This window comes from Hypanus sabinus, chromosome 6 (assembly GCF_030144855.1).
Source record: "Hypanus sabinus isolate sHypSab1 chromosome 6, sHypSab1.hap1, whole genome shotgun sequence".
Classification (NCBI taxonomy): Eukaryota; Metazoa; Chordata; class Chondrichthyes; order Myliobatiformes; family Dasyatidae; genus Hypanus; species Hypanus sabinus.
The window spans coordinates 136,102,687-136,124,458 of NC_082711.1; the positions used below are offsets into that span (position 1 = coordinate 136,102,687).

The following is a 21,772-nucleotide window of genomic DNA, read 5'->3' on the forward strand; positions in this document are numbered from 1 at the left end:
AATCTGACTACCACTTTGAGACCATGACGGAATCCGGCCTCAAGGTCCATCAACTGTGAGAGAACTGTTGTGGTCAGTTTTGCTCACCCTGCTGTGGGAAAGATGCCATTTAGCTGGAAAGAGTGCAATGGAGATTTAGGAGTATGTTTCTGCGACATGAGGGATTGAGTTATGCAAAGATGTTGAGCAGGTTAGGACGTTTTCTATTGGAGGGTAGGAGAATGAAAGCTGATCTTTTAGAAATGTATAAAATGGGGGGCATAGATAGGGGCGAGTACACTTCCCCAGGGTTGTGGAAACAAGACTAGAGTGCATTGGCTGAAGTGACAGGAGAACAATTTAATTGGAAGCTGAGGGGCAACTTGTTCACTCAGAAAGTGGTCGGTACATGGAGTGAGCTGCCAGAGGAAGCAGATCAGGCACTATATTGTGGGTGCCACAGTAGTACCACACGGTTACAGGTCGGGCATTCAGGAGTTCAATTCCAACGCCGTCTGTACCTTCTGCCCGTGAGTGAGTGGATCTACTCTGAGTGCTCCGGTTCCCCCTCACAAGCTGGTAGGTTAATTGGTCATTGTAAATTGTCCTGTGATTGTGACAGTGTTAAATAGGTGGTTCATTGGGCCAGAAAGACTTGTTCCATGCTGCAACTCTAAATGAATAAATATTACAATATTTAAAAGGCACTTGGACAGTCACATGGATAGGAAATATTTAGAGAGATATGGGCCAACATGGACTAGCTTAGTTTGAGATCATGGTCAGCATGGACCGGTTGGACAGAAGGGCCTGTTTTGAAGTCCTGTGACTCTATATCTTGTCGCTGCTTCATTAGGGCCCAGATTCTGACTCTTTATTGAGATGAAGCATTGATAATGGGACTATTTCTTTGAAGAATGAGCTTACAGGTCCTGCCAATTAAAAAAAAGCAACCCTGGACCTCTCTGGATTATTGGTGGGTTAATTTTATTGCTGCACTATCAATTAGGACGTTAGCCCAGTCTGATGTTCACACTGCACAGCAGAAATAGTCCCAATAGCATCTAACTTGCTCTCTGTGCCTTCAGCGCTGCATCCTTTTACAATTCATCTATTTAATTCCTACAGGTTTACAAAAGGGAAGTTTCCAAAAGGGCCTCTCTTACTGGACTCCATGTTAGAACCCTGATAAATTTTTTCCAATGTCCCAACAAATGGCACAGGATGGGTTGGTGCAAGCAGAAGGTTTATTAAAATTCATTCCATTACACCTGCCTCAGTCACTAACCCTTCAAATGAAACTGCACTTAATTGTCTGCAAAGGTCATTCCTGTCATCACTCTCATTTTCTATCTCAGGATCCTTAACTAATAGAAGCTGTCTTCTATTAGACTTTGTACCATCCTAGTGGATCTCCTTTGCACTGTCAGGTGTAATCACATCCTTCCTGTAGTGTGGAACCAGAACTGTACATGGTATTCCTACTGGTGCGCAACCAATGTATAACTTTGAATCTGGACACAGACTGCATGTTAAATAGGAATCTTACAATGAGACAGCAGTCAGCACCTGGTCCATCAAAAGCGTTGCCAATGCCATCATTGTGCTCGCCTTGGTAGAACGCAAGGCGAATGTCCGCAGGCCCGTCCTGTACCTCCCCGAAGGTCAGCGGTGACACGTTGCTCCACAGTTCAAAGGCAGTTTTCACTGCCATCCTCACTCGGTGTTGCTCCAGGTACCTGGGCCAGTTGATGATTCTGTACGTCAGGTTGTGCTTGTACCATTTCTCTCCTGAAGGGAAGGAAGCAAAGCCGGGGACATTGTCAGAGCTTACTCACATCAAGCCATTCAAACACTTACCGTGCGTCAGGATTAGAGACAGGCACTGATGCTAGCTCCTTTACTCTACATGAGCTCGGGTTGTGCAAAGGTGCTTTAAAGCCACAGAGTGCCTCTGTAACCTTGGAAATAAACTGCCAACAGTTACGGTTCACAAGCTCCTACAAACAACAGTGTCAGCAGAGTAGGTCTCCTTCTAACCATTCCAGCTCACTGAAGGATTAGATCAAGATGTGGGTGGAAGGTCTCCCTAGCTTTTCATTAGAAAAGTGCCATGAAATCTTTTACATTCACCTCGGAGGATGACCTGGCTGTATTTAGCAACACCAGGCATATTCATGCAATGCCCCTTTAGTACTGTATGTCATCTTGACCTTAGATTGAGCATGCTCTAGGCAATTTGCATATTAGAGCAGACACCAATGATAGATGTCCATTACCCTTAGGGAAACATACACTAACTTCCATTTATATATCAGCTAGAGCAAAGCAAGACTTGTAGTCCGTGAGCCAGGACCCCAAATTTGGGCCTCCGGTACTACTTGGGGGGAATAATTCTTTTAGTGATTTTTGGCAAGGTATACACTCTATTGCTAGAAAATAAGTGATAGCATTGCAGCGATGGTAGCTTTCTATGTATATCAGAACTGATATCATACCCAGCAAGATGATTGTACAAGTCACTTCTTTGGTCACAAAACTTGACTCTTTCATGCTTTCTGGTGGAGTTACACTCCTGCAAGATTCTACAAGGAAGCACGTTCGTAGGAAACTGGAATCTGAGCTGGGCAATTCAGTAGATATATTCCCAGATGACAAAGGAAAATTGTTCATGGTTACTGAAAGTGTATCATTAAGGAACGTTGTCTTGGAAAGTCAAACTCTACAGAGGAAACTCAAAGTTTGGAGGGCCAAGGCAACCAATTTCAACAAGATCATAGATCAGACTTCATCACATATCAGATCAATCATTAGACAGGAAATGACTATGACTCTCCGGCCATTCCATCCATCTGATGTGAAAGATAGTGTTCATATCTCCATACCAGATCAACCAGAGCGGCTTCTTGTTGGACTGCTTGTTGGACATCAAGACTCTGGTTCAGTCAGTTAGTCAGGACATAATATATGCTGTGACATGGCTCTGAGGGAAAGCAGTCAGAGTAGCTGAATAGATGTTGTGTTCGACACATACAAGAAGAACTCTATCAAGAATAGTGAAAGATCTCTATGGGGTGAAGAGACTGGTCATGAGTTGCAAGGTATCACAGGCACACAGATGGTGGGGCAGTGGAGGAGCTTCCTGACCAAAGTCAGTCACAAAAGTAGTCTCATTAGCTTCATAGTCCATGAATGGAGAAAGGCGGAGTACAGAGCAGAGCTACTGGAGAAGATTCTGTATACAACAGTGAATGACAAATGTTAGAGAATCACATCTCAAGACAGTGAGGAGGTGTCAGCTCTTCAGTGTCAACAAGAAGAAGCAGATGGCCACCTACTTCTCCATACTGCCCATGCCACAAGAGAGGGATACCAATCTGTAGTGATCTGCTCAGAAGACCAGATGTCTTTATCATGTCTTTAGCATTTTGTGACAAGATTGAGACCCCACTGTTCTATAAATGTGGCACTAGAACCCATACAAGGCTTGTAGACGTCAGGAAGGTTGCTGCCATTGTTGGCACAGAGGTTTGTAGGGCTCACATCAAGTTGCACGCATATACAGGATGTGACACTGTAAACACTTGTGCAGGCAAAGGGAAGACAAGTGCCTTAAAACTTCTGACCAGCCACAGGGAAACTCAGGACACATGCTTAGGGTTGGGTCAGGAATGGGACCTCTCCCCAGAACTGATGGACAAACTGGAGGCATTTACATGTCTCCTTTATGCTCCAAAACCATTGACCGCCAAGGTCAATGAGCTCAGGTATCACCTTTTCTGCGCCAAAAAAAGGTGAAATCCAAAGTCATTAACTCCCACCATGCAAGAACTGCTTAACAAAACATGCTCAGCAAGCCAACTACCAGGCTGGTATATGGAGAAGATATTTGGAGAAGGACCCACAAGTGCCAAGCCCTGTTGGCAGAGGATGAAAGATGAAGAGGGAAGAGGAAACTGAACAGTTGCTGGTGCACTGGATGGAAGGCCAGCCAGCACCCGATGCCGTCCTGGATCTACTGGCCTGTAACTGTCCAGAAAAATGTTCACTCGCAAGATGTATGTGTGTTGCAAATGGCCTCATGTGTACTGACGTGTGTAGACTAGCAGACTGTGAGAACCAGGCATCCACCTCAGAGAGTATGGAAAATTCAGATGAAAATGTGAAAGACATGGAAGACTTGGAAAATCATTATGGTTATTAATAGGTTATGAAAGTATGGAAAATAAAGTATGGAAAGCAGTCTTTGATTAAATATATTCATTTTACAACCAAATGGAGCCTAGGTTATGGCCATGTGGAACCCCATATTAGAATTATTGTACTGTAATTCTATATGCTATGACAAAAGCTTAAGATTGTTCTGATTTGATACAACAATATTGAAAATATCATGACATTGATAAAACTCCAGAAATCTCTCCAAATGAGGCTTTTTACCTTTTGAGGGGGGTAACATTTTCTGCTGTACCGATGTTAATATGGAATATATACAAAAAGCGATTACTTACTTGGAATTTCTGAATAAATTTTCTACAAGTCCATGAGATTATATATGTCCTAGGGTTTTTATTGACTTTTCCAAAATAAACAACAGACAAATATTTTTCTAAAAATGAAATGAGTCACTACTGAAATTGGGCACTGTACTGCGAGTGCCACCAATGATATAGTTTTCAATGTAGGATATTATAACAACATTTGATGAAAAGTGCTTGAATTCAGCTATCATTGTGACAAATTTCAATGTTGAAGGATCACTGAAGACAAAATACCACTCGGTTGAATATATATGTTGTACTTTATATTGGCTGCTTTTCAGAAATGCCTATTTTGGGGTAGTGTTAGAAAATGCATGATAGCACACAAAGCTACCACTGGTGCAATGCCATCACATATTTTCTAACTCTAGAGATTTTTTGCCAAAGATCATTATGAGCATTATTCCCCTCAGATGGTACCGACCAACCCTACTGGCTCACGGACTATTGCAACAAATTGCACTGGCACCCAATCAAGCAGTCCATTGTCACTGTGGCACAGAGAGACATAAAGACTGAATTAGTACTTTACATAGTTAGGTCCTATTTAAGGCATATGTTAACAGGGCAAGGGGTACTGAGTTTCTGACCTGGAATTTTACAGAGGGCTGAAAGTGGGTGAGAGAATGCAGGGGATTTACAGAAAGACTGCAGTACAACAATACATCTCATCCAGCTGCTTTACCTGAGACTAACACTCTGTAGCTTACCAGGGTTCCAATGAACATTTGCCAAATATTAACAGTCCTTAATGAAGCTGACGTGTGGCGTGTGGCCAAGTGGTTAAGGCATTGGACTAGTGATCTGAAGGTTGTGAGTTCGAGCCCCAGTCGAGGCAGTGGGTTGTGTCCTTGAGCAAGGCACTTAATCACACATTGTTCCAGTCCACCCAGCTGAAAATGGGTACCTGCAAAATGCTGGGGGTTAACCTCGCGATACACTGGCATCCTATCTAGGGAGTGTGGGGTGGAGTCTTGTACTCTCAGTTGCTTCACACCACGGAAACTGGCATAAGCACCAGCCTGATGCCGGGACAGACTTTAACTTTTTAACTTTAATGAAACTGACAGGGTTTCACAGTAGGAATATCAAAGGATCCACCACAATGTTTGTCTTTATAACCAACTGGTGAGTTCAGTTTTGATAGTCATTTAGATGGATTGGGTATCAGAATATCACTGGCAGATGTTGTGAAACTTGTCGTAGTTATCCCTCAAGTCCCTGTTAAACTTTTACCTTACACACTAAGCCTCTAGTTTTACACTCCCACGGGAAAACTGTTTCCTTCTAAGTTGATGGCCTCAAGAACACTAGATGTACTCAAAATATTAGTTTTATTGATGTGAAAAAACCTGGCAATGTAGGTCTGTTTTATTCCACCAGAATATGCATCACAGAAAATACTATCCTCCAACAATGACCATTAGCAAGAATAGTAATTGGGAACTGAAAGAGTTTCTAATTTAAACTTAGGTCTGTAAAAATCATCACAAAGAAAGACCCAAATTTCTCTCTTCCATCCAGTAACATAACAGAGAGGCAGGCTAGCCTGTGGAAGGAAGTATTGGTTGACTGGGCACTGGAATGTTCAGCAATCTCTCTGAGATAATCAGAGGTTCCCTTCTAATATGAGAACCGACAGCCACAGTTGCATTTCTTGGCAAATGCAAAAGAACAGAATTTTGTTATTTGCAGTGTTTTAAAGCGTATCCCTCTAGCCAACATTAGCATTAACAAATCATTAAATGTAGACAGAGCTGTGGAGTGGCTCCCATTTGGAATAATCACCATTCTCTGGAAGATAAGGTCGTCTGAACACTTTTATTGCAGTCCAAGTAAACAATTTGAAGCGTCAGCGCAGGAAGTAGTTGCAGGCTTATATTTCTCCAGATTCCCCTCAGAATTGGGGAGAGTTTGGAATTTGCGTGTGGGTCTTTGCTTGAGCAAAGGTTGTCTTCGCTGAGGGCAAGAAATCCAAGAAATCATTACCACTCACACCATTAATGCAGACCATTAGCTCAATGTGCTTGACAAAAAATAAAAGCCTCTTAACTTCCATGGGGAAACATCCTCCCATTTTCCAAATGAGTTGGTATAAAACTCCCATTATCAACAAGATCCCAGTGCCCTGCAGTGATGAGACATTAATGCTAGTTTATGGATAGGGATCTGCAGTAGCTGAAGGAATTTCTCAGGTTCATTTCAGGTTGACGTGAGGATCTGAATGAGCAGCAGGCAGAAGCCGCTCAGCTCTTCCGTAATTCAAAAAAGATCTCGGCTAATCTGATCAAAACCTCAATGCTGCTTTGCTATCTTTTCTACCTTTCCCATGTCTTGTGGAAGCTTCAATTTAAAAAAAGAACACTCTCTTTGTAATATTGAAGGAAGACGAGTTACTTGATGGCATTGCATTGGAGATATCAGAAACTGACCAAATGAATATGGAATGAGGGTTCTATCATGTGTCTAAGAGGAAGAAGAATTGGAGGGAGTGGAACAGAAATGGTTATTAGCTGTGTTAATTATTGTTACATGTACCGAGAAATAGTGAAAAGTTTTGTTTTATATACCATCCAATCAGATCATTACAAACATGTACACTAAGGAAATACAAAGAGGAAAATAATAACAGAATACAAAATAGAGTGTTACTGTTACAAAGAAAGTACAGTGCAAGTAGCCATTTAAGCTGTTAGTGCTATGATGAGGTAGACCGAAAGATCAGAAGTTCACCTTTATCATATTAGAGATCTGTTCAGGAGTTATAAGTTGTATTTGAGCTTTATAGTACATGCTCTCAAGCTTTTGTATCTTTTGCCTGAAGGAAGAGGAGAGACTGGGTGGGAGGGGTCTTTAACTACATTAGTGGCTTTGCCAGGCAGAGAGCAATGGTGGTTTGGGAGCTTTGGGACATAGCAGTCATAAGGGCAGTGGTATAGAAGCTGATGTCATTAAGACAGATGTGACAGAGATAAAAAAAACCGGGTGGAAGAAATTAAATTCTTTCAGGAAGCAGTTTTGAAGGAAGTATGGTTGTATCAGCTATGGGAATCCATGAATTTACTTGCACAATTTGGGGGATATTTGGAGGAAATGTAAAGAAAACAGAAAAGTTAACCTCAACCAGAGTGCATCAAAGTATAATAGCAAAACCTCAATGTAAGTCTAGTATAAAAAATGGTAGAAAGACAAAAATGTATTTGTGACAAGATAGATGAGTTTAAACCATGGGTACATTTAAGTAAATGTACTATTAAGTAGAGGTACTGTTAAGTAAATGAGTACAATCCAATCGTATTGACAGAGACCTGGTTGCAAAGTAACCAAAGTTGTGAATTCAACATTCCATGATGCAAAATATTTAGAAAAGAGGGGCAAAGTAGTAAAGGAGTGGGATAGCCTAGACCTGGTAATAAAGGATTGTATAAAATCAGCTGAAAGGATTTGAGCTCAGAAAGATCAGTAAGAAGAATCAATTTGAATTGAGCTAAGAAATCAAGAACAAAAGAAGGAGTTGTTCATCTATTCTCAGATGGGATGTAAAGTACTGTATCAACCAATTGTGTAGAGGATGAAGTCATAGAACGTGCACATACTTTTCTAAATCAAAGACAAACAAGGAAAGAGATTTTTTAGATTTACCATTATGTAATACAAAGGGTTAATAATCCTGCAGTTAATGGGCATTGTGGAAAGAGTGATCATAATATGACAGAATTTAACATTAAGATTGAAAATTATTTCATTTAATCTGAATCCAGGATCCCAACTCTTAACAAAACAAATCACAAAGATAAGAGACATAAATTAGCTATGGTAGGTTGGTCTACTGCCTTCAAAGTAAACAAGCAATAGCTAACGTTTTGAAAATTGATGCAGACTTTATGACAAATAAGTCCTTTTGAGGCTCAAAAGCCGAACAGGCAAAGTAGTTCAATAGCAGGCAATGAAATTAGACTACATTAGATCAGAGGAAAAGGATTTTATTATCAAAAGAACTACAGGCTTAAGGTTAAAAGTTCTGAATTCAGCAGAGAAAATGTTGATAAGAACAAGGAAAGTAGAATTTAGAGTAATCTAACAGGAAACATAAAGGCAGATTCTCTGAATATGTAAACAGGAAAAGATGAGCAAAAGTTAATGTGGATGAAATTGAGACAAGAGAAACTATATTGAGTAACAAGGAAATGGCAGATAAATTAAACAAATAGTTTGAGTCAGTTTTAACAGAAGAAAACATTAACAGGCCTTCTTTAAATAGCAGAGAACTATAGGTATAGAAAATAATGAGTTGAGAAAATAGAATTAGTTTAGAAAAGAAGTATTGGAAGAATCTATGTGGCTGAAAGCTAATAAATGTTCAGCTGATGAACAAAATACCATGCTTATGATAGGGCTGGAGATGGTAATACTGTATTGGGTGCACTGACTGTCAATTTCCAATAGTCCATAATGAGTAGAATGATGGCAAATGTAATTTCACTTTTTGGAAAGGAGAGAGAGACAGAGGAAAAAACAGAGCACTATAGTGAGCCTGACCTCAACAGGAGGGACAATATTGGAATTTGGTGAGAAGGAAGTGGGGTCTAGGAAAAAATGATTGGACAGAGTTAACAAATCTGTTATAGGTTGTAACTGACAGAATAGAGAAAGGAAGATTAGGAAATGTGGATTTGAACTTTAAGAAGCCCTATGATAAGGTGCCATATAATGGATGAGAGGTTTCAATTTGTGACAGGTTGTTCACAATCTATATCAATGATTTAGACGAGGGGACCAAGCATAAAACAATCGAGGTGTCTACTGATACCAAGCTGGGTGACTGTGTGCATTGCCAGGAAAGGGCAGGGAAGCTTCAAGGGAATTCAACCAGAACTGCAGAATGGGCAAAGACACAAGAAGGAAAATTGTTAAGTCATCCACATGGTAATGGAGATATGAAAATCTGTCACTGTTCAGAAGGGCCCAGGTGTCCTTATACATAAATCACTGAAAGTCAATGTACGGCAAACTATTCAGAAAATAAATAGTGTACAGGCTCTTATTGCAAGAGCAAAATAAAGACATATAATTAGCATTATACAGGGTACAGGTAAGACCTCAGCGGGAATATCTCAGCTTGGTCTTCCATCCAATGGCACTGGAGTGTTCACCAAATGGATTCCTGGGATGACAGATCTCTTAATCTGAGAAGAGATGAACACCCATAAACTTAGAAGATCAGAAAAAAAAAGTGCGTGGTTACTGCACAAGGGCAATACAGATGTAAAAGATCAGCTATGATCTTCATCATTGACAGAGGATCTTCTATTTTTATTTCTTAGGTGTCCTCTACATTCTGAGTTCAATGTAATTGCTTCCTCAGCGCTGAATATATTTTGTACTAACTTCTTCACTTTCCAAATGAAAACAAGTAGAAATGTGTTTATGAATAAACTCAGGGAATAGAAAATTATTAACACATTGATCCTGGGAGCAAAACCTTTGAGTTAAGTTTCCACTGACATTGGAAGCTACTATAATGAAGAGAGAGCAGTGTTCAGCTCACATGTGGGCTGAGGCTATGTATGGTGGCTAGGTTCAAGGATGTTTCATCCTCTTCCTTGGAAAAGACAGTGGGATCCTTTAAGTCACAAAACAAAAAGTTTCATTGTGTCAGTGATAATACACCTGATTCAGATTCTGGGTACATGAGCAAGTTTAAAGTCTTGTCTAACATATTATGTCTCTAGCAACAGAGCACTCCCCTGGGAATGTATTGAAGAATCAACTTAGATAGTGCTTTTAAAACCAACAATACCATTTCAACCTTCAAATGTTGAATCAACATTGAATTTCAAGGAGGTAATTCATAGTTTAAGCTTTTTTTGAAATATTTGCTTCAATGAGATGATTACATTTACATTATATCCCTTTGCCAATTGCATCTCTACCATTCTTGTTCAAATGCTTGTAAGCTTTATTTCAATATTTTCTTGATCTTTTCAGTTTGATAATGTCTTTTTACAACAGGAAATTACTTTTGAGTTTAAATTTAAAACCACCTTAATTTAAAATTTATTGCTATTAATAACTCATATCTGATTCAATCAAAAGAAAATTTTACAACACCTTAGAGGGCCAGATGTTTATCTCAGCAGTAGAAATGGAGAACCCTAACTCACTTCAAAACTGGTTCCAAAGATCTAGAGTGACTGATTTAAATAACAAAGGTCATTAAAGGTTGGATCAGGGGAGCAAAGGAAGCATAGGACATGTGTGGATAGCTACAATGAATTGAGCACTTCTGAGACAAACAGAATATGCCTGGATTCTACTGATTTTGTGTTATATGTTTTGTGTGTGTGTGTGTGTGTGTGTGTGTGTGTGTGTGTGTGTGTGTGTGTGTGTGCGTGTGTGTGTGTGTGTGCGTGTGTGCGTGGATGTTTTTCTTTGAATGGGTTCCATGGTTTTCTTTGTTTCATGGCTGCCTGTGGGAAGACAAATCTCAGGGCTGTATACTGCATACATACTTTGATAATAAGTGTACTTTGAATCTTGATTTTTTAAAATAAATTAGAAGGAAAAAAAGGTCACAAAATGCCCTTAGTAGGCCAGATTAAGTAACATCTGAAGGCATTAGGATGGATGAAAGATCTTGAGCTGAGATTAGCCATGATCTTACTGAATGGCGGAGCAGGCTCAACAGGCTAGATGGCCGACTCCTGCTCCTATTTCTTAAGTGCTTATGCTCTTATTCTATATGCATTTCAGAAACAAGAGTAGCTTGGAAAAGAGTGGGCCCCTTAGGGATCAAAGTGGTAGCTCATATCTGAAGTCAGAAAATGTGGATAAGGTAATAAGTATATACTTTTCATCTGTATTCACTGATGTAAATGATCATCATTGATTTTATTGAATGACAGAGGGGGCTTCGATATCTGAATTTTCTATGTTCATAATTTAATGCAATGCATTTACAGCTCAGGATGCTGTCTTCTTCACACTGAATATATTTGCACTAAATTAATCCTTGTTTAAATGAAGACAATTTGGAAATCTTAGATGGGCTTACTTCAGGAATTAGAAAACTATGAACACAATGATTTTAGAGTAACATTCCAATTGACAATGGAAGTTACACAATTTGATAGTCATGAAGAAAGGAAGGTGTTGGATGTCTTGGAATGCAAAAAAGGTGGATAAGTCCTCAGGATGCGATTTATCCCTGAATGCTACAGAAAGAAGGGAGGAGATTGCTGGGGCCCTGACAAAGAATTTTTGTATTATCATTAGACACAGGAGAATTATCAGGAAACTGGAGAATAAATAATATTGTTCTTTAATTTAAGAGCAGCAGGGTTCAGCTAGGTAACTACAAGATGATGAGCCAGTCCAGTGCCAGGCAACTCAATCTCTCCACATAGTCTAACTCCCTCACCTCTGGGATTAACCTAGTGAACCTCCTCTGCACCGTCTCCAAAGCCAGTATATCTTCAAATAAGAGGATCAGAACTGCACAGAGTACTCCAGATGTGGCCTCACCAGTTCCCTGTACAGTTGCAATATAACCTCCCTGCTCTTAAATTCAATCTCCAATATTCCAATATTCCATTTGCCTTCTTGATAGCCTGCTGCACCTGCAAACCAACCTTTTGTGATTCATGCACAAGAACTCGTAAGTCCCTCAGCACCACAGCATGCTGCAATCTTTTACTTTTTAAATAATAATTTGCTTTTTCATTTTTCCTTCCAAACTGGATGACCTCACATTTACCAACATTGTGCTCCATCTTCCCACTCACTTAACCTATCTATATCTCTCTGTAGGCTCTCTGCATCTTCTGCACAATTTGTTTTTCCACCCAATTTAGTATCATCAGCAAGCTTAAATACACTACGCTTGGCCCCCTCTTCCAGATCATTAATGTATATCATGAACAGTTGCAAAATGGAATATAGGAAATGTTAATTCCAACAACAAACAGTCTTCAGATCTGAATATGGGTTGTAGATTGAATTTAAAATGCAGTTCAGAACAATGGTCTTCCTGGAGTTGCATTTTGGGGTTAATTGCAGAGCAGGAAACACCCAATTGACCCAAGATGTCTGCATATGCATGAAAGCAATAAACAGCCCATTGATCTGAGATGTCTGCATGTGCATGAATGCAGTTCAGAGACAGCAGTGATTAACACTCAATTTGGCTGTATTGATGTGAAGATCTAGATAATCTGTAAAATGTATATGACTAAAAGGAAGCATTATGAATGCATTGTAACTATAGAAATTGTCTTCAATATATAAAATATGATGTAATATTAGGTCAGAGAGTCTCCACCCAGAGTGACTCCAAAGACTGTCAGCTTGTGTGTGCTGAATAAATAAAGACTCTTATACTGCCTGTATTGTGTATCGTTAGTCCTGACGAAGGGTCTCAGCCTGAAACGTCGACTGTGCTTCTCCTTATAGATGCTGCCTGGCCTGCAGTGTTCCACCAGCATTTTGTGTGTGTTGTGTCTCTCTAGTGGCTTTCGTTGGCAGTCATATGGATTTCAGTGAGGTATTTGACAAGACCCACATGGTTGGTTGGCCCAGAAGGTTGAAACACAAGGGATCTAAGGTGAGCTGTTTAATTTGATCCAAAATTGGCTAGGTAATAAAAGGCATAGGGGAGTGGTGGAAGGATGTTTTTCTGACTACAAATCTATACCTAGTGGTGTAGCACAGGGATCAGTATTGGAACAGTTGCTATTTGAAAAATATGTATCAACAACTTGGATGTGAATGTCAGTCTTTGAATTATATAAAATTGATGACGTTGTAGATAGTGAGGAAGGTTGTCTAATGCTCCAGTAGGATATTAATCAGATAGAAAGTTGGGTGAAGCAGTGGCAGATGGAACTTTAATCCCAACAAGAGAGAGATGATGCATCTTGAGAAGTCAGATAGGGGTAGGAGATGTACAGTAAATGGTAGGGCACTAAGGAATGCTGATGAACAGAAGGACCTTAGAGCCCATGTATATTGTTCCCTGAAAACATAGTCAATAGAGTGGGGAAGACTTGTTTGCCTTCGTAGAAGAGGGCAAAGAATGCAGGAGTTGAGAGATTATTTGGCAACTTTACAGAACTTTAGTTAGGCTACACCTGGAATATTGTGTGCAGTTCTAGACTGTGATTGTGTTGGGCAGAGTGCAGAGGAGATTCACCATTGATTCCTGAATTGGAGGATTTTAGTTATGAGGAGAGATTAAATGGGCTAGGCTTGGTTTCCCTGGAGTGAAGGAGGCTGAGGGGTGACATGCCATAAGACAAAGGAGCAGAATTATGCCATTCCACCTATCCAGTTTGCTCCGCCATTCCAACATGGCTGATTTATTATCCCACTGTCATTTTGTGAAGGAAAGCTCCAAAGACTCCAAGACAGAAAAAAAATCACCTCCTCTTTTGCCTTTAGTGGACAAGAGTTGATTTTTAAACAGTGATTCTAGTTCTAGATTCTCCCACAAGGGGAAACACAGTCACCCTGTCATGACTCCTCAGCAGTGTGCATGGTTCCATCACTTGATGTGGCAGGATTTACAAAGCTACAAACCCAGGACTGGTTACTCACATTGCTTGTGTTCATGGGCAGTGAGCAGGCTTGAAGAAAACACATAAACTTCCTAAAGGACAAAGCTCTAATTCGACAGTTTTTTTTCCAGGCTGGGATACGACAAAGGCACGAAGATTTTTTTCATTGTATTTCAATGAAACAATAAACCAATTAGCAATTATAAAATGGTAGTGTAGTGGTTAGCACAACACTTTACAGTACCAGTGGACCTGGGTTCAATTCCTACAAGGAATTTGTATGTTCTCCCCGTGACTACATGGGTTTTTTCCGAGTGTTCCAGATTCCTCCCACAGTCCAAAGATGTATCGATTGGTAGGTCATTGTAAATTGCCCCATGATTAGGCTAGGGTTAAATCGGGGTTTGCTGGGCAGCACAGCTCGAAGGACCGGTAGGGCCTATTCTGCACTGTATCTCAATAAGTAAATAAATATTTAAACCCAATCTTGCTGATGCACATACCCCTGATCCCCGTACCCTGCTGATATTTTCCTTGTCTGGGGCGGTCAACAAACTATGTTGTGTAAGCTGAGATTCATGAAGTCTTGGGGTAAAACCAAACCAGGAACTTTCCTTGCTGAGCTTGTCTCGGTTCTGCAGGTGCACAGAGTGAGTGAATGGAAAGACTCAGGAGGTCAGAAAAAACCATCGTTTTAAATTACTTGTCCTTACAACTCTAAAACAATCCACTGGATACCCCAATGGACATCAAAAGCTACTATCAGAAAAATCATTTTCGTTCTTTATTTCTAAAAACTAAAGCAAATCTAAAAGTGATCAGACCCCAGCCTTCGATTGTGAGATTTGCACAGCAAGAATGCTGTGGTAAATGTTAGCATCTTCCATTTGCCCGGGGCTAGGAAATGAGCTGCTTACACAAAGGTTCCTGTGCTGCATCTAATCACTGACCACAAACATCCTTTCCAAAATTTCCCAGGGATGCTTGGTCACCTAGATTTCTGACAGTAATTTCCAAAGCTCCAGAATTAATCAGCTTTGACGGTTTTTTCTAACAGCGCAGTTTTCGTCACTTCCAAGAGTCTAATCTCTCCCTTGGGCCTGTCAGCTGCTGAAGCAGACTCCACCAGTCTGTGAACTAGATGTCAGGCAACCAGAGAGGTTGAAAATACGCATCCTGCAGGCGTAGCTCCTCTGCTCTGAACTAGCTTGGGGCTCTAGAGAAATGCAGGAAGATAGGAAGCAGATAGAAAGTCTTGATGAAAGGATAGAAATAGTTAATCATTTTCCACTCTCTAGGCAATGAAAATGTACTTTCGAACTGAGCAAAGAGTGAGCTGCTGGAAGAACTCAGCAGGTCAGGCAGCATCTGTGGTGGAAAATAGACTGTCAGTATTTCAGGTTGAGACCCTCCATCTGGACTGTTCCAGTATCTTACCTTCCAGCACCAGGCTCTTTGAGTTCACATGCAAGAACAGTAGGACTCAGATGATCCCGCACACTACAGACTTGAGTGCTGAAATAGCAATTCTTCCAGGCAATCAGATGTTATTTTTTCAAGAAAAAAATATTAATATCCCAACACTTTAATTTACTTTTCTTATGTGTTACGCACTATAACAATGAATTTCACAGTGAACTGGGTAGTATCCAGAGAAACAGGATTCAGTTGAAGGTAAGCATGTAAATGGAGCCATGGTGAGCCGAGTGGAAGGGTGACAACTGGATGCACACTCCCTCACTTCTCTCTTTGAAAGTAAGTGTAAAATTTGGACATAATATGATTGCTCCTATATCATGAGGCCATCAGTTAATCTTGTTTTACACAGTCTGTTCTCTAGCTGCCTCCAGAATAAGTTCTTCTAAGAAATTATCCTGAAAACGCTCCGTGAACCACTCAGTTACATTTCCTCCGCCCAGCATTTATTTTACTCTATATGTAAATTAAAATAGCCGTCATTATTGCTCTATCTCCCTGACAAGCTCTCACAATGACGTTCTAAAGAAATTTCCCTACCACTTCCACTGGTGACTTATTATCTTCACCCAAATCACTCTTACATCCCTGTTTCATTAACTTATTCTTCTCTGTCACTCTTAATAAACATTAATGAACATATTTGAGGCCTCAGCTAATAAAGAAAAGTACTGGCTTTGGTTTATTAATGTCACGTGTAGAGAGATACAGTGAAAAGCTTTTGTTTTCCTTACCATTCACACAAATCATGCCATTCAGAATTACATCCAGGTAGTAAAAAGAAAACAAAGTTTAAAGAGAAGTATACCCCCAGAGTCTGCGAGAGCGCAAGTAGACTCTCTGACTGACCTCATGGTAACGAACCTTGGCATGGACACAACAATGAATCAAGAAAGTGTCAATACTCTTGAGAAACCAGCAGCTGGACATGTTCTTCAGACCTGTAGGTGTGGCTGGACTGAAGTAACATCAACTTGTGGTCTTAAAATTCATCAAGGACAGAAGAAATGCTTGAAAATCTCCAACCCAGGGCCCCGCATTGACCAGATTCTGTTACGAGGAAGGTCAAACCAGTCGGACGAAACTCAGCGGCAGGAAGAGACCCACAGTCCACAGAACATCAGCACGCTATGGGATGTGGAAGAAGTTTCAGGCACAAACAGTAGTCCAAGACACAGCCAGGCACATCGTAAAATGGACATAAGTCGTGGGTGAAATGGCCAAAGTCTAACAGCAAGGAGTGGGAAACCATCAATGCAGATGTGAGCCTGGTCTTAAGTGGCATCAAGGGATCAGCAGAAAAGAAGTTGGAGAAGGCGGGCGACCTGACTTACAGCTACGGAAAGGAGAAATTTGAAGTGAAGGAAGAAGTCAGCAGGAAAGGTATGCCTCCTCCCCACAAATCCCGTCGTCTTCAGGAAATCCAACAACTTGTTAAAGAAAGAAGAGACCTGAGGAAATTGTGGGAAAAAGCAACAGCACAAGAGAGGGAGGGCATCAACCTCCTTCAAGAGGACCTACAACAGAGGCTCCTGAAGCTGCACAGAGCAGAAAATTTAAGGAAACAACTCAAAAAGAAGGAAAAAGCAAGAACAGACTTCTACAAAGACCCCTTTAAATATGTGCAAGGCATTTTCACAAAAGTGAAAAGCAGATCCCTGAAAGCATCAAAAGAAGAGGTTGAAAGACATCTCAGAATTATCCACACCGATGAGCTAAAAGGTGAACCGATACTTGTCCCAGCTGACATCCCACCAATCTCTCTCCCACAACATCAATTCAACATCAGCCTTCCCAAGCTGAATGAGGTGAAAGAGGCAGTGAAGAAGGCAAGATCAGCATCAGTGCCAGGCCCTAACGGTGTTCTGTATTGCGTCTACAAGAACACCCCGGATGTTCCGAAATTACTCTGGAGAAACATCAGGGTTGTGTGGGAAAAGCAAGTGATCCCCAAGCCTGGAGAAGACCGGAGGGAGTTCTGATCCCAAAAGAAAAGGATTTGTCCACCATCGAACAGTTTCGCCAAATAAACCTTCTGAACATAGAAGGCAAGATCTTTTTCAGCGTGTTGACACAAAGACTTACAAAGTATCTGAAGCAAGACCATTTCATCGACACATCAATCCAAAAAGCTGACATAGCAGGTCTCTCGGGATGCCTTGAACATACCAGCATCATATGGCATCTAATCCAGATGGCTAAGAAAGAAGGAAAGGATCTTGAAGTCTTGTTCCTCGACCCGGCCAATGCCTATGGATCAGTTCCTCATTCCTACTGTGGACTGCTTTTAAATTCTTTCAGGTGCCTGCAACAATAACAAATCCGGTAAAACACTACTTCCAGGATATGCAAGTTTGTCTCACAAGATCAGACTTGGCGACCGCTGGAAGTAGGCACCATGGCGGGGTGCACCATCTCCCCATTGGCCTTCACTGTGGCAATGGAGCTCGTTATCAGAGCCTCAAAATGGGTTGCGGGAGGAAAATGGCTACAGTTTGATCAGAGGTTACCACCGATACGAGCCTATATGGATGATATAACAATACTGACGACAACTGTCCCCTGCACCAAGAGACTTCTGGAAAAGCTTCATCAAAACATCACATGGGCGAGGATGAAGATCAAGCCCAGCCAGTGCAGAAGCATCTTCATTGTCAAAGGTCAAGTCACGGATCAAAGATTTCATATTGACAGACCACCTGTTAGAAATGCTGGTGAAGAGCTTGGGTCGATGGTATGATGCTAAGCTCAAGGACACCGAGCAGTTTAAACAACTCAAAACGGATACCATCACATACATAGCTCGCATCAACAAGACCTTGCTGCCAGGAAAACTCGAGCTGTGGTGCTTCCAGTTCGGCATACTCCCAAGACTCATGTGGCCTTTAACAGTGTACGAAATCCCCATCAACAAGGTGGAAAAGCTCGAAAGAGTGATCAGCACACGTGTGAAACAGTGGCTTGGACTTCCACAATGCTCAAGTCCTGTTGGACTGTACGGGAACAGCAAATTGGAATTACCAATTCCAAGTCTTGTGGAAGAATTCAAATGCACCAAAGCAAGGTTGGTCATGACCCTCAATGAATCTGAAGATACTGTTATTCGAACAGCGGTACCCCCCGTGTGGCAATGGGGAGGAAGTGGACCACACCTGAAGCCGTTCAGAGTGCTAGATCTGCTCTTCACTTCAGGGATGTGGTTGGCCATTGCCAACATGGGAGAGCCGGTCTCGGCTCGTCCCAAAGGCTCCTCAATGGCACGAGGCAACATCAGTGCAGAAGAGACAGCTCATGGTGGAGGAGGTGAGGAGACAGGAGGAGGCAGAGCAACACGCCAGGGCCGCCTCAACAGCCAAGCAGGGCCAATGGACTAATTGGGAGAGCCTGGAAAAGAGCAAACTCAGCTGGCGTGACATCTGGAGATGGAGGGATCTTGGCTAAGTTTTGTCATCAGAGCCACTTATGACCTCCTAACTACACCCCAGAACCTGACCCAGTGGTGGGGAGAGGACCCCACTTGCTCTCTTTGTCAAGCACCTGGATCACTATGGCACATTTTAACAGGATGCAGCACGGGCCTCAGCCGGGGGCAGCATACTTGGCGGCATAACCAAGTTCTCAGACAGCTGGCATCAATGTTGGAACAGAGGTGAATCACCACAAATGTTCTCCCACAAACATCAGCAAGAAATGTTCACATCACACAATTTGTACCAGCAGGTCAACCTCCTGAGCACCATATAACATCAAAAGAAGTAAGCATTCTGCAGGTTTCTCGGAACTGGAAAATGAACACGGACTTGGGAAAAAAAGCTTGTGTTTCCCCCAGACATTGCGGCTACAACACTCTGGCCAGACATGGTCCCGTGGTCCACAGCAGCCAAGTTGACGTATGTTGTGGAATTGACAGTACCATAGGAAGATGGTGTTGAAGAAACTTATGAGAGGAAAAAGACCAAGTACTCTGAACTGGCAACTGAAGCTGTCCAGAACGGCTGGAAGATCAAGATTCTCCCTGTAGAAATGCAATGCAGGGGATTCCTGGCTACATCTACGACCAGTCTATTGAAGAAGATAGGGGTGAGGGGTTATTCACTCCAACAAACAATCAAGTCCTTGACAAATGCAGCAGAAGAAAGCAGTAATTGGATTTGGATTAAAAGGAGGGACAACTGGGCTGCAAGAGGAAGACAGGAGGGAATGGAATTGAGGGGGGGGGTGTATCTGGGATGCCAGATAACACCACTGAACCCTCTGGAGACATTGTGTATCAATGAAATGTCAAAGAAGGAGGGTGCCCACCTGACGACCCGGATGAGGTACCTACCCTCCTTGTCACCACTCCAAGCCCACTGCCAACATCGAGAGTGCCAACTTATCATAGGGATTGAAACATCAAGTCCTATTAGCTCTACTACTTTGGGAAGAAGAACTAAAAACTAGGGGGCATAGTGGTAAGGTGAAAGATTTAAAAGGGACCTAAAGGAGAACACTGAGGACGGTGCATATATGGAACAAGCTGCCAGGGAAGTGGTTGAGGCAGGTACAATAACAACATACAAAAAACATATTTGGTAAGTATACCTACAGGAGGGCTTCGGCTAGGTATATGGTCCAAACACAAGCAAACAGGACTAGCTGGGTGGTTTCTTCATGCTTTCCATGCTTTCTGACTCTAATATAGTGCTGCAGTTACAGAAAAAGTACGTGGCAAGTAGACAAATTGCTTTTTATTCACTCTATTCACCTGTCCTACTGCTTCTAAGGATCTGTGAGTGTACACTTAAAGTTCCTTGATTTCCTTCACATGGATCAATATCTCGCTATTGATTGTCTACTCTTGTTTTGCCAAACCTACCAAAATACATTGCCTCACACTTCTCTGGATTAAATTCTATTTGCTTCTTTTCCGTCCAGCTGACCAGACCAACAGCTCTCCTCGTGACTCTCAACCACATGATCAAGATTTGTATTATTTGCAAACTTTTTCCTCACACCCCCTACAAATGGTGCTAAATCATTCAATATATCACAAACAGCGAGGTGACTGAGTACTGAGTTCTATTGAATCTCAATGGAAATATTTTCCAAACACAAAAACACTTGGCAATCATTATCCTTTGCTTCCTGCCACTGCATCAATTTTGGATCTGATTTGTCGCCCTGTTTTGAAGGCTATAAGATACAATTTTTTTGTCCAGCCTGTCACATGATACTTCATAAAAAAGCATTGCTATGAATAATAGTCTTCATCAAACTCACTGCCATCATCAACTCTAGTTGCTGTCTCTTCAAGAATTCTGTTAGTTGGAAATAGTTCAGAAAATGTGTGGCTTGGGTGGTTGATGTTGAGTTGAGTAGTTCTCCAATCTTGGCAATATACTTGCAAGCATTTTGTCACCATATGAGGAGACATCATCAGTGAGCTGTTGATTGTCTCCTCGTACGGTGAAAAAACGTTTGCAAGTAAATTGCCAGGATCGGAGAACAACTCAACCCAGACATTTAGTTAGTTCATAATGATTTATGATGTTCCCTTAACAAATCCAATCCAACTGTCCCCGGGCTGTTAGTTATTTTCTAAATAAAGGTTTATGGTATGCTTTCAGATAGATTCCAGTAATTTGACCATTTATGAAGCTGAACTTATTTATATTTATTTTTAATTAATTATACATTATTACTGTTTCGATTTTTTTTCTTTGTTTGCATTTGCACTATTCATGGTCTTTTGCACATTGCTTGTTTGTTCATCTTTGCTGAAGACAGTTTTTGAGTGATTCTACTGTGTTTCTTTGTATTTATTGTGAATGCCCACAAGAAAACAAATCACAGGTTAGTATATGGTGATATATATGTACTTTGATAATAAAATTACTGTGAATTTTGAAACAAACTGGTTTATTCCCCTCCTCCAAGTCCATCTCTTCCAGTTCTCAGGCACCACATCTTTAGCCAGTAAAATTCCTGCCAGAGCCTCAACAGCATCCTTGTTGGCTTTTTAGACCACCCTGGATAAATCTTATCTCAGCCTGCCACTTTCAATGATACCACCCACTTGGTGACTAGGACTTCCTATTACACAAGTTGGTCCTAATGACAATATCTGCACCATCCTCCTCTCCTCCTCTTCTGGATATCAAATACGAAATATTCAATGAGAACTTCCTCACATTCTCCCCCTCCACAGCAGATTACCTCCTTGATCTCTAACAAGCCTAA

At 41.3% G+C, this 21,772-nt stretch overlaps 1 protein-coding gene across 4 annotated transcripts in view; it reads right to left on the reverse strand.

Moving 5' to 3' along the window:
• Positions 1-21,772, reverse strand: part of mmp28 (matrix metallopeptidase 28) — an 85,606-nt gene that overhangs the window by 18,963 nt on the left and 44,871 nt on the right. For 3 of the 4 annotated variants that reach the window (XM_059972982.1, XM_059972983.1, XM_059972984.1), the window contains exon 4: positions 1,549-1,770. The exons of the other annotated variant lie outside the window; for it this stretch is intronic. In XM_059972982.1, coding sequence (XP_059828965.1) covers positions 1,549-1,770 — 222 coding nt within the window. The remainder of the gene's footprint in view (positions 1-1,548; positions 1,771-21,772) is intronic. 4 annotated transcript variants of the gene reach the window in all.